Genomic DNA, 14,271 nt, shown 5'->3' with positions numbered 1-14,271 from the left:
ACTTCACCCTGCCCTTAGTCAGGTGAAGGTGCCCTTGGTCTCACTCATTCATGCTGTGGAGCTGCAAGCTCTACCTAAGCCTATGTGAGGAAACATACTGGTCTCACACTGGTGATCACGTAACACATTGGAATAACAAAACCAGACTCAGGCAATGAGAATACTCGTCATAACAAACTGCCCCACAGAGTTACAAAAGAAATGTGGTTTCAGATATGCCTCTACCCAGCCACAGGTAGTTACGGTTTTAGCTGCGTCTGTGACCGACATTAACAGAGGAAAACAGCAGGCTGTGGGAAAAAAAATGTCACCCTTTTCCTCTCCCTGTCCTTTTCACTATCAAAGTGCCCATTCATAAGAGTATCCAGTTGCTGCTGACCTTCTGCCAGCAACAGCCTACTTCCCAGCTCACCCAGCCTTCTCTGCTTGGTTCTCAGGCTCTCTGCCCCCGCCTCCCTCACCCCAGCCCAATCTGCAGAAGAAGCTGATGCAATTCTGTTTACCAGAAGTCCTAGGATTTCTGCTTATTTGGCTCTAATGCCCTTACCAGCCATCTGAGGCCTGTTAGTGTTTGTTATCCACAAGGTTCTGAGACTTCAAAAGAAATCTGAGGAATCTATTGCTCAGCAGATTTATCATAACATGATACTTAGCTGATTATCCCAGGGGGGCAAAGAAATTTCTCCGTCGGGCATCTCTACTGACAGAATTGTTCTGTTACAGTAGGTAAAGGTACTTTCACAGAGGCCCAATACGTGCAGTTTGTTCCACCAGGAAACGAAGAGCCTATTTCCAGTATTATGCCTTTTCTCAAGACGGTTTGCACGGTTCTCTCTGGTAATATCTAGCTCGCTAACTCTCCTTTTCCCTTTCGCCACTTGCCCAGCGCATCTTTACCACTTGGCACTTGTTCCTCTACTTGTTCCATCTCCTTTCCAGCTCGCACTCCTCCAGCCAGCCCCTGCCCACCTCCTACCCCACCGGACAGTTTTCTTCAGCTCCCTGCCCCTTTTTCACCTGCTCATCTGGTTCCTCTGCTCCTTCCCCAGTACTTGCTCCCACTGCTCCCACTTTTCTTTGCAAATCTCACGCTTAAACAGCCCGGTTCTCTCCCACGCGATTTTTCAGGCCGGCCTAGTTCCCCCCCAACCTCCCCCTTCTCCTGGACCTCCCACACACACACACTTGTTGCCCACGGGAGATGCTGCTCTGCCGGGTGAGCTGGACCCTGGGCACGGGCTGGAGCTGCAGGGCAGCGTCCTTGCCGCAGTACGACGGTGGGCGGCCGGCGGTCCCCTCCGCAGAGCCGCCGTGGGGCGGGCGGCGGGCCCGGGGCCGCGCTCCCTGCCCGCCGCGGGGGAGGGCCCGCCCCGCCGCGTCGCGCCGCGCACATGACGGCACGGTGGGAGGCCCCGGCGGGCGGCTCGGCCGCGCCACCGCAGAACGGGCGGGAGAGGCGGGCCCCAGCGCGCCCCCCGCCGCGGGAGGGCCGGGGGCAGCCGGGGCGGGGGCGCGGAGCCGCGGCCCGAGAGCCGGGGCCGGCGGCGGGAGCGGGGCAGCGCGGTGCTGAAGGGACAGCGCCCGCGGGCACCGCCCGCCCCGCCCCGCCCTGCCCCGCCCGGGCAGCCACCGGGGGAGCCCGGCGCGGCGCCCCGGGAGCGGGGCGGGGGGACCCGGCCTCCGCCCGCCCGCCGCCGCCGCCTCCGCCCTGCTCGGCGCGGCCGGCACGGGGGCCCCGTCCCTGCACCCGCGGGAGCGGCTCCCCGGGCCCCGCGCACACCCCGACGCCGCCCGCCCGCTGCGCCGATGCCGGGCGTTGGGGCGATCGGAGCGCGGTGCAGGCACCGGCCACGCAGGAGCCCCAGGAAGAGCCCCAAGGCGGAGCCGGGCCAGGCCGGGGCCGCCATGGACGCGGCGATTTGGATCTACCAGTTCCGGCTTATCGTGCTGGGCGACTCCACCGTGGGCAAGTCCTGCCTCTTGCACCGCTTCACCGAGGGCCGCTTCCCGGGGCCGCTGCACTCCGACCCCACCGTGGGGGTGGACTTCTTCTCCCGGCTGGTGGAGATTGAGCCCGGCAAGAGGGTCAAGCTGCAGCTCTGGGACACGGCGGGGCAGGAGCGGTTCAGGTACGGGACCCGGGATCTTCCCCCCCACCCCATCCCGTCCGCCCCCCAAACCTGCAGGCCCCGGCCACACCCTGCCCCGGAGCCTCGGCCCCCGCCGCCCGCCCGGCACCGTACCCGCACCGTCCGACACATCTCCTGCCCCCGAGGACTTTGCCTTGCTCCCCAGCATGTCTCACTCGGCACCCATCTGGCTGCTGTGCCGCAAACAAGCCCTCCACCCCATTGCCATCCAGCCTCACCACCCCATTGCCTGCCAGTGCGCCCCAGCCCTGTGGCCCACTGTCCCTCTCGCCCCACTGCCCCCCAGGAGCTTCCTCCTTCCCCACCCTTTCCCTTCACACCCACCAGGGAAGAGCTACCCTTCCTCTCCCAGCTCACACCAGGGGGTAACAAGTGGCCTTGTCCTGTTTCTCCTTCCCTCCCTTATCTTTGCCCTGGAGTCCTGGCTCTAGGGTAGCAATCTCTCCTCTGCATTTTTTTCCTTCTTTGCAGCAGGAGGCCCTTGCTTCACTCTGCAATTCTTACTTTGTCATCACCTCAGCACTCATCCTCCCCTGCAGTGTTTTCCTCTGCTGTAACTCTCCCTCCCATGCAATCCGGAGAGACCAGGCCACCTCCCTGCTCTTTCTCCTTCCGGCACAGCAGCACTGCAAGCGCCAGTGCAGCCTTGGCAGTGTGGAAGCCACCAGGCAGCCAGCTACAGTCCCTTATTAGTGTTTTATCTGCCTTCTGCACCTGCTCTGCACTGATGGTTGCCAGGAGTCTTCACTAATACCTCTATCATTTATAGTGTAGCTAAACTAACTCAAATGCTGCACTGAGTACTAAATCACCTCCTTTCTCCTCTCTGTCACAAACAGGTAGCAAAACTGCCCTCTTTTCCTGCTCCTAAAGAGTCATGGTCATTCCCCAACATACAAACTGGTACTACCATTCACTTACTCTCGTGGCTCTGTTGTACCTGTAGTGCTTGCCACGTCAGGCAAGTTGTGTATGGATTTTAGTTTGGACTTGGGTTTCAGTAGGTATGAACTCGGGTGGGAGGTTAATGCGTAGCCCATCTATCTGTTGCGATATGTGGTACCTGACCCCACGCTTGTTATGGGGATGCTAACAGTAGGGTTGAAATGGGTCTCTTCACCGGCTAGAATCAATTCTTTTATGTTCCCTGTCTTCCGCTGCAACAGTTGTGCAGAGTCTCATGCTCAGCTGAAGAGGTGGGATTTCACTATCTTACCAGGGGACACCAGCCCTTTTTTTTTTTTCAATAACAAGCATTACAGTGAAACAACAGTGAAAAAACTTTTCCTGGGCTTGCATGAGTCACAACTTTATACATATTTTTGCAGGCAGGCCTCTGAAGGGTTAGCAACGAAATTAACTGATAATGGCAAGCTCTGAGCATTTTTCATCTCCTTGTGCTTTCCAGCAAAGAATGTAAAATACTTGTAAACAAGTGACTAAGAACGTATAATCTCTGTATTTTGAATTTGCTGACAAATAGCTGGGATGGCCAATGACAAGGCACTTGACTGAAAGGAATGCAAATGCAGAGAGTTTTGCATACATTTGAAATCCAATGATAGCCACCCTTTAACCGGCAAAGCTCAGGGGATATACAGTGATGAGTCATGCAGTCAGTTCCTTTAAAACTTACCATTAGTACACATCTGTGTTTTTTCTAATACCCAGAAGATACAAACTGAAGGAAGTTATTTTAAACATCTGTGTTTTTCTGCGAAGAGTTTCTTGTCAGTTGATGTACCAAATAGCGTTTATCATATAGTTTGTTTTACGCTTACTCAAGTAAATTATAAATATTTTATTAAATTATACATCATGGGTTAAAATCTTGCACATTCTGTTCTCTGCTAATGGAGAAGACTGCAGATCACAAGCAAAGATAGTCTTGGAGAGGAACTAATTATTCCAAGAAGTAATCTAATTTGTGGAACACCAAGCAGTTTGCACTCCTGATTCCTGATTCCTCTCTGGTTCACTTGCATTGGGACTTTAGAGGAGGTAAAATCTGGCTTTAAAGCTCCTTGGAGAGCTCCCTGTGTGCAGAGCAAACTACTGGCTGCATAATAACCCCCTTCTTTTGGTCCCAGGCATTAGGGACATTCCCAGGGTTAAAGTAAGGTGTGACACACCTGCCATCACACTCTCTTGAAAGAGAGCACTTATTTTCTTGGAGAAATTGTTTTGGAAAAATTCTTACATTCGTCTAGTTCATTGATGCTGCTGTATTTGAACTGGATTTCATGCGTGGTCTTAGAAACCATCTTTAACATGCACTATTTGCATTCTCAAAGTAATCCTCACCCTAGGTTTCTTTCTATCTTGAGATTAGTTGTCATTCAGAGCAACCTCCTGCTTTGGCTGTTTCACATCATCTACTTTGCTGTGATTATTTTTGTTTATTTAATTTTCCTGTATTTAAATCCAACAATAAATTTAAGTCATGAAACTTCCAAGGCTATAAAGTGCTTGGTAGTGGTACTAAGACTGAGAGTTCATTTCAAGAACGCAGGGGCAAAATATCATGGGGATGCCTCAATTACATTAACCCACTTTTTAGTAGATTATGATATTAGATACATTCTAACACATGGTTTGAAAATAAAACACTCTCCTTATTCTTCTTTTTGAGTAAGCAATATGTATTTTCAAAATTAATACCATTACGATGTAGTCTTTAGTCATAGTATAAAAATAAGTCTTCAAAATTAGATAAAGCTTTTAGTGAAAGTTCGGTTCATCTGGTAAAGATCAGTAAGATGATAATGAGAAACAAACACTGTGACCGATTTAAAGTCACCCTAAAGCCATCGACTGATGTGATTAATACATCTTCTAATTCATTTTCAGAAACAATTGTTCAGTGGCCATCATCTTACCAAGGCTTTCCTTGAGAGTATTAATTAAGGTCTTACATCTTTAACCTAATACTTAGATTAAGCTAAGAGGATGACTTCCGTTCTAGACAGTGTTTTCCCCTTCCATAATGCTAGTTTAGGCAAATTAATTAGCAGAACCAACACATATTCTACATGGGAAGTCATAATTTCAAAAAGAATTTAGGATCTGCATTTAACAAATATTCCCAATTAAAACTAAAGACTTCAAAGTTATCCTTTGAAAAAAACATTCTAACATATCATTATTGTACATCACAACATATAACTTCTTGAGGAGCAGTCTCACCTCCAGCAATATCAAATACAGAACCATCTGGAGGAACCTTACAGCATTCAATACCAAAGTGTCATGGTCCCATTTTAATACTTAATGCAGTCTTACCTTTTGCAAATGTTCTAATAGGGAAAAAAATATTTTCTCCAACCCTTTATCTGTATTTACCTTTCATTTATTACAAATGCCAAGCATTATATGAAATGAGCAAAAATATTATTCATACAAGTATTCTTGAGGAAAATAAAAACTTAGGATGGTCTTGAAGATGCTAGGACAGTCCGTATTTGACAGCAGCATAGATAAGGAGCTTTGTAATCTCTGTTTTATTTATATGGAGTGGGGGAGAAAATAAGAATTACCTTTTCAATAATGCTTACATCAGTTTTTGTAACTCTCAGGCAAAGATGACATAATAGTTCACATATTTAGTGTGGACTGACCAGAGGCTGCAGCACACCCATCATCAGTGGCTGGTGTGACATGTGTACTCTAGACTGAAGCAGGAGGAGCTGCACAGCCACGTAGGGCTCCGGTCACCGAGGGGTTACAGACACCTCTCTTAAGTAGGAGGGTTGTTTCCTTTCATTTGGTGTCACCACAGAATGTAGCAAACTCCCTCCTGAAATCTCAGCTTGCTCCTTGAACAAAGGCCCAGGCAGACGCAGTGGTTTGGGCACTTCCATTAGCTATGGCTTTGAGACGGGTTCAGCGTCTTCTGTGAAAGAGACACTGAGAGAGGAGGCAGCGAGGAAGTACTGGGCACAAAGGAATAGAAGAAAAACAAAGTGGTTTTGGCAGAGAGATAAGACACGTGAATAAAGACAGATTCAAGGATGGATTTAAGAGTTCGGTTCACTTTCATTCTAAGTCACAGGCAGATTTTCCAGATTCTAAATCCGAAATAAGTTCTGCTTCCCACTTCCAGCCAGCACTTCCTCTGACTGGTTTCCTGGAAGATGTCAGGCTTCATTGCTGTCTCCCCAATTTTAGAAGAAAGGTGGCTCTTTGGCCATTACTTTTTCACTCTGATCCCACCCTGTCCCTGAGTTAAGGCTTTCCCTCTACTAAAGGAAGTACTCCCCTCTCCCTCCTTCCCCACAGAAAATTGATCATGGTGCTGCAAGTAACACATTCCCTTCCATAATGCTAGTTTAATGACATTAATTAGCTGAACCAAAGCTTACACGAGAAGCCATCATTTCAACAAGAATTTGGGGTCTGCATGGGGATAATTTGAGAAATGGAAATTTGGATATCCTTTATGAATAAGTTGGACTACATCAAACCTGACCTGTCACCAATTCCTCATCCTGACTTGAAAAACTTGCAAAGTGTGTATAATCATGTAAGTGGATTCCCTGCTTGGGAAAGAACACAAGAAAGGCCAGTCTGATTTTGTCTGTAGTCTGCACTCAGATTCTTGTCTCTGATAGAGTCTTTGAATTCTCCTGAGTACTCTGCTAGCCTGTACTTTTAACTTGAGGGACTTCTGGAGACTGATGGGGTTTGTCCTTTTGCTAAACCTCACTCAGTCTCTTGTTCAGTACTTGTTCAGTCTTCCATGGAATACAGGTAAACTCTTTGCATTCATAACATCTTTCCCAAGGAGATCTACAAGTCTATCAGCTGTTGCATAAAGAGCCTTTTCCTGTCAGCCCTCCTTATCTTTTGTTGCCTACCACGCACTCTCACCATCAAGCTTTTCAGTGAGGACATATGCAGTACGTCGACATGATCTGTAAGGTCTATAAAGCTGTATGTCTTCTGAGCAAAACCCCTTGTACGGCCTCTGTACCATGGACTCGGTGAACACTGACCTGTGCCTTATGAAGTAGTGCGCGAGGAATCTGTGTGAAAGATAGGTACCTCCACTGTGCTAAAAGAAGGTTCCTCTGCATTTTGTGAGGAGCTTGAACCCATCTGAGGGTGTTGGCATGCTCTTGAGAAGCCTTCCCAAGCAGAACCCTTCTGGGCACCCACCTGGAGCAATGGTTTGTTTTCAGCTCAGACTTGAGCTAAGAGGGAAGGCAGGGCTGTCCCCGCTGAGCAGCTCGCAGCCTGCACAGAGGCAGAGCGCTTGGGTCCCTGGGGAACTTGTTCAGGCACTGTGGTTAGATACGCAGCTGAGTGGAGCACAACTTCAGATGTTGTTGTTACAGTTCTCCCTAAGTCTTGTTGAAGGCCCTTAAAAGTCCTGTAATCTTTAGCGAAATATTAATGAGGGGAAAATTGCCTTTGCACTTAGTTTTATAAAGAAAAAAACAAACTAAAACAAAAGGCAGAAAGACCTACCAGACCGTCTAAAAATCAATGCTCTTTCTTTCTTTCTAGGTGTGATACAGGGCATAAGTGAGCAGAAGTACATCCACTTCACGCAGTTCATTGTCCCAATAACTCTAAGCTGTCTACTAAAAATGTATGTCTAATGATTAATCTAGTCGGATTGTCATATTTAAGTCAAATATTTTGCATCTGTAAGGTGTTTCAGATACTGTCAAACAACCAACCACATTCACGTGCCCGGATGTTTTTCCCAGTTGATGGCCTAAACTTTCTGCTTCAAAATTTTGTCTTATTTGTCAGAAACACTTTCTTTTAAAATATAACTGCAAATAATAACTCACCTTAATCGTAAAACTATTCAAATATTTGTAGACCATATTTTAACAAACATCATCCTTTTCTCAGATGTTAGACAATCACATAACATGATACCATATGTATCATATGTATCTTTAAAACTTTTTGTGTTACTTTTTTCTTTTGTTACTGTTTTCTAAAGCCTGTCTAGTATATCAACCTCTTTTTGACAATGAGAAAACTAATTTCAAATTATACATACCAAAAATATAGAAAAAAACGACTGCTGTCTCTCCCATATATTCACACGGTTTTTGCGATGTACAGCCCAAAGTTACAGATGCTTTTTAATCATCTCCGTTACAGGCAATACATAAACATAATTAAATATAATGGTTTAGATCATCAGCTAGTGTAAATTAGCATATCTCTGCAGAAGTGAGTTACAACAGATGAGGGTTCTGACTGCTGTGTATAAGCACCCAGTAACACATGGAGGGCTGTTTTTCAGTACTCCAGTTCATAGACATATGATATAACATTGTTCTATAGAGAAATGATTGGTAAATGATGCACTGCATTTTCAATACTAACCTGCTTTCTTCCCTGGCTAATGCATTTCTTTAACATAACTGTTTTCAAGATTTTTTTTTTAATGGAAATAGCTTGTATTAGCTTCCACTTCTCCAAATTGAATCCCTTTTTTGTCACCCACTTCCGCTCTTCCTAGAACTACTTGAATTCTTTTAATGTACTCATTTGTGCTTGCAACTGCTCTACAGCAAAAAAATCTTTAAGAAAACCTGAAACAGATCTTTATGGCACCTTTATTTAATACTTCACAAAACGTGACACCCCTCATTTATGGTCTCAAATAATTTTGGAAAACCACGTGTCATTATTCATACCCAGGCTATTCGAATTAATTTGAGGGTGAGATCCTTTTGTCTTCACATTTGAACTGTTCAGAGAGACACTCCATAGACCCTACTGCTGGGAACGTAGAAAAGATCTTTCTAAACATTAGGACAAACAATCCCTCCCTGTTATCTGAATAAAACCATTTCAAATGCCGTTTTCTGTGGCTAAATGAATTTAGATATGCCAAGAAACCTAAGCCTTATCTAGCTGTGCACTTGCCTATCTGCAGTACGACTACTGCTACTGATTATACCTCTCTGTTCAAATTGTTATTGTTCAAAAACACTATATGAAATGCAATGAACTGCAAATCAGAGGGAGCTACTGTTATGGAAAGATATGTTACTGGATGCAGTTCACCTGATTGATTCCAAAAGTTTTGAGGCTGCATCCTCTTCATAATCATAAGATAAAATGGAATTAATCCTTGGCTAAATTATAATTTCAAATAATGACTGTTAATAGAGATCGTGTATCTCATTTCAGTTGGAGAATACTTGTATATACACTAGCTATGTATTTATGCTAGTAATGAGTGCTTGCGTCCACTCCTTGGTAGGCTGTCACTTCCTTTAAAATGTCTTTTCTCACTTCTCCATCCTCCCCTATTGCTCATGATTAGAGACTTACAATCACTTTTTAGTCCCTGTATCTTTCTCTCTTTCTGCATTCTAACAAACATTTTTTCTTCTTCTAGAGCATATTAAAAATCTTTTCAACCAGAGGAAGAGTTTTCTTCTTCCAAAATTCCTTCCAGTGAATGCTCTGGAGCATAGAGGGCTCAAAAGTAGAAAATACCTGTTTCCAGTCCTGGAAGTCTCATGCCAAAAAAGAGTAAATGCAATTACAAAGAGCTTTTGAACCTTTGTGTGAGAGAGATGCTGGAGGTAGAAGTGTTCCTTGCTAACCTGTGTTAGTCTGTTACCTGTTGAATTCTGCAAGCACAAAGAATTATGATTATCTTTACAAACTTTTCTATCAAAGATTTTTTCTGCAAGGAATACAAAAGGATATGCTTGTACACTGGCAAGCTTAGGCTCCAGCTTTCTCAACATCTGCCTACATATTTCTGTTTGAAATTAATTAAAACAAAGCGAAGTGCATGTTTGTATAAACCTGAAGGACTCAGACTTTAACACCAACAGGTATTTGACAAATAAATATATATATTTTATTCTGTGAACATGTGTTTGCTGATATTGAACATTAGTTTGCTAATAAAGAGTACTTTGCAGAATAATTCAGCATTCAAAATTTGCACTAGAGATTTTGGCTTCAAGAATGTTTAGAAAGTGACTTTTGAATGTAAGAATAAAATGAAAAAGGAACATTTTTGTGTGTAGTTAAAAACACATTTCCATATGGAAAGTAATCTATTTATGAATAAAGAGAAAATGTATTTTAATTTTCCTTTTTCTGTTTTTTCCTTCACAGATCAATAACACGCTCTTATTATCGCAATTCTGTGGGTGGCTTACTAGTGTTTGACATCACAAATCGACGATCTTTTGAACATGTGAAAGACTGGCTAGAAGAAGCAAAAATGCATGTGCAGCCCTTTCAGATTGTGTTCCTGTTAGTAGGACATAAATGTGACTTAGTGTCACAGCGTGAGGTGACAAGAGAAGAAGCTGAAAAACTGTCATCTGACTGTGGTATGAAATATATAGAAACTTCAGCAAAAGATGCCACGAATGTTGAAGAGTCCTTTACAATTCTTACACGAGACATCTATGAACTTGTAAAAAAAGGAGAAATCTCAATACAAGATGGATGGGAAGGTGTCAAGAGCGGCTTTGTTCCAAATGTTGTACATTCGTCAGAAGAGGCTGTAAAGCCCAGAAGACAGTGCACCTGCTGAATTTGTAGCATGCCAAAGAGCACATCGAGTGTTCAGAAGATGATGCCAACCTAAATAAGAGAATAATAATTCTGAAACAATATTAGATCATGACATAGCTGAATCATAGAATGGTAATTTGGTTTTGTATACTCTTGTCTAGGTCATAACTTCATAAAACTTTAAGTGCTTTTCTTTTCTTTTCAGAGTACAATAACTTTGTGTGGTCTTCAGGAAAAGAAATTATATATTGCTAAAGGAAAAACTAATCCTATAGCAAGACACTGAGAAAGTGCAATAATCATCGTGATGACATCCTCTCTTGGGCTTTGTATTTTGAATACTTTAAAATCAAGGCTTGCTTGGTGAGGATCAGATGAGCTTATTACTTTTGTTCATCCTGCCTTAGTTTTGGACAAGAAAATATTATACCTTACACTTTTTTAATGTGTTTCTTTACTCAAGTGCAGGGTTGCTAATGACCATTAAAGTTTAGAATGCTGTAGAATTTCATAATAAAGATAACTCTAAAGAAAGCAAGCTGAAAGATTGCTCCAATAGCAAACACTTTTGATATGACTATGAATACAAGCCTTACTAAAGAAAAAGAATGTTTTAGAAAAGATGATTTATTTGTATACAAAAATGGGGAACAGAAGCAATGAAATTTATTATTAAATATTTTCTGAATTGCCAATGAAACTAAATGTAACACCACATATGATCCATCTGTTATTTGACTTGTATACAAAACAGATTTTCCAACCACTGGAGTTACATTTCGGTGGCCGGATCCTCAGCTAGGTAATTATCATAGCCCCACTGGACATGGTTTAGTGGTGGACTTGGCAGTGCTAGGTTAATGGTTGGACTTGATGATCTTAAAGGTCCTTTCCAACCAAAATGATTCTATGATGCCTAGGGAATTATGTTAATTTACACAAATAAATTCCATATTAGCTTTAAAAAATAAATCTACTTATAACTAGAAGTAAATATAAGTTAAAAAGTGCTGCAACCCATGGGGACCCAGGCCTTAAATTTGAACAGAGCAAGGACAGGTTTATTCTCAGCCAGCAAATATTAAACTGTTATCTAAAAAATGAAGGTTGTAAAACCAAAACTGTTATGAATAGAGTGTTTGGAGAGGAGAGAATTTCTAAAATAATGCTTGGATACAGAGAGCAAAGTTGGAGAACCCCTATTTTAAGAAAGTGACACATAATAGCTTTTAATAACAATAATACTAGGAAAAATCTGTGATCATGTAGCATTTTACTGAGCTTGAGGTCATCTTCCTACTCCTCTGAATATAACACACACTAGCTTTGTGCAAACTATGCCCTATATGTCTAGCACTTAAATACCAAATAAGTCTATTTCTATTTTATAGTAGTAGTATAACAAGATTACTTGATCTCCAGAGTTGATAAGCATCTACAATTTATCTGGGCATACTCATAACCACCGAACATCAAGCCAGTTATCTTGATATAAACGTGTGTTACCGTGTTACAATTCTCCATTTTCAAGACCAGGCAACAAGTCTATCCAATCTAACTTTTTTTTTTCAACAAATATTTAATTGTTTTTCTCTCAGGTTACTTTTAGGTCCTTTTACAATCCTTTTGTAAATATTCCGTAGTATAGAGTCAGGTTGTTTGGTTCCAGTTATTTTATTCATTTAGGGCCACTAAAACTATTGACTTCAAAGGGAACTGAAAGGTTAATTTTTTCAATAGCCTGAGTCTCACTTGCACTGAGGCACAGTTACACTGTCATAGAAGGATACAAAGGCCTTAATATAAACAGAAATCAGCCTTAATTCATTAGCAGTTAAAAGTCAGTTAATTCTAGTCTCAGCATGCCACAAAGTAATTGCTGTGAGCCTGATTCTCTATTAAACTAAGTATATTAGTCGTTTACGCCAATCCATTTTGATTTGAGGGCATTTTAGGCCCTTTTTACAAAGTAAACATGACTACAGATGCCAAAAGGTAGTGCAGCCTGTGCATTTGACACTGATTCCCCTATGATACTAGGCCCATGTTGTGTATCTCAGAAGATTTTCTCTTGCTTGTTTAAGAGGACAGAATGGGCCAACAAATAAATTGGTGGTGGGGGGAGTCAGCAGACCCGAAGTCTACCACTGATTCACTGTGTGTTTCTGAGCAAGGCATTTATGTTTTCTGTGCCTCACCTTCTGTATCTCAAAAATAAAGATGATGATTGTTCTTCCTCGAATTCACAGAGACTGCTGAGACCCAATCTGACTTCATGATTTTCAGTCTGGACTCTTTTCTCTGTGTGCTACCTGTTGTAGAGTGTTTAACACCACAGGATGTGGATACTGGTTTCTTCGGCCATACCAAAAAAAAAAAATAAAAAAATTAAAACAGCTTTATAAGTAGTAGGTATTGCTATTACTATGAAGCTACATTTCATTACACATTTCATTACTTTCAAGTTAAAATCTTTTATCTTAAACTCTTCTTCCTGAATACTCTGGAGCCAAAGAACTTTTCATTCTGTATGAAAAAAAAATCAGGTGTGTGGGCAGGAAGGGACTGGGAGAAGAGAGAAGTGGAGGGGAGGGATGCACAGAGAAAAAAACAATCATCAGAACAGAGCCTTAATGATCTTTGTTGTCAATGTTGTACCTGTAGTGTCACATTTATTACACTGGGAATAGAGCTTTTAACCAGATTCAACTGTGTAAGGAACTGGTATTGTCAATGCAACTAGCAGAGAAGCGTACTGCATTTTACAGTACTGTGCACATAGTTGTCTTATTTGTAATTCCTAAAAATGTAGATTAACATGTACCTTCAAACATTGTCTATCTTGATGATATATTAAACCACTACTGTACCTTCTCACTACACACTTGCAGTTAATAGAAATGTCTGATAAATAGATGATTTGCTGAAATACATAATTTTGTTTTCAGATGCTTTACAGTACAGTATATAAATAACAGCTTGAATAGGCTGTAGAATGGATTATAGTTCAGTGCATGTATATTCTTTTTTCCCCCAAGGAAAGTCAAATATTGTTACTAGAATGAAATTTCCAGAAATTACAGAAATTATAGAAATCTCATTTGGCAGCCAAATTAATAAGTAGAAATTATTTATTAAGAAAACACCACAACTTTGCAAATTAAAGTTTGGTAAATCCCAGTTAGGAAAAGGAAAAACCTGTTTAAACAGTACACAGTTTATATTTGTATTCATAGGCCTAGCAAATGAATGGATATAAAGTATTGTTTTGGACGCCGAAAATGTTTGAACTTTCATTGCTTTTATTTTAAATTTCATAAAGAAGAATAAATATCTTCCTCTGCTCTTTTAAATATTTTACACATGAATTCTTCAGATATTTTGACTTGCTTATAATTGCATCTGTCCTGTGCAAGAAGCCAGAATCAACCAAGGAAAAAAATTTGAGGTAGCTTATGTTCATACTATTCATTTATGCCTTCGGTATGGAACAGACTTACCAATCTAACTTCAAGCTGGTGACTGTCCTGTGCTCACACAAAATAATACAGGCTGGACTGAGCACTGAAGTAGGCTGCAGTTGCTCTGTGCTGAGATTGCT

The 14,271-nt window shown here is 42.2% G+C and overlaps 1 protein-coding gene across 1 annotated transcript; it reads left to right on the top strand.

Annotated features, from left to right (window-relative positions):
* Nucleotides 1-1,806: 1,806 nt before the first annotated feature.
* On the top strand, nt 1,807-13,062 carry RAB39A (RAB39A, member RAS oncogene family). Its single transcript, XM_068424987.1, has 2 exons — nt 1,807-2,129; nt 10,263-13,062. The coding sequence occupies exons 1-2, from the start codon at nt 1,807-1,809 to the stop codon at nt 10,687-10,689; spliced, it is 750 nt and encodes a 249-aa protein (XP_068281088.1). The 3' UTR covers nt 10,690-13,062.
* Nucleotides 13,063-14,271: the final 1,209 nt, after the last annotated feature.

The sequence above is a fragment of the Nyctibius grandis genome, chromosome 2, assembly GCF_013368605.1.
Source record: "Nyctibius grandis isolate bNycGra1 chromosome 2, bNycGra1.pri, whole genome shotgun sequence".
Lineage (NCBI taxonomy): Eukaryota > Metazoa > Chordata > Aves > Nyctibiiformes > Nyctibiidae > Nyctibius > Nyctibius grandis.
Note: the sequence above shows the minus strand (reverse complement) of the source record. Positions and strands in the feature narration are given on the sequence as shown.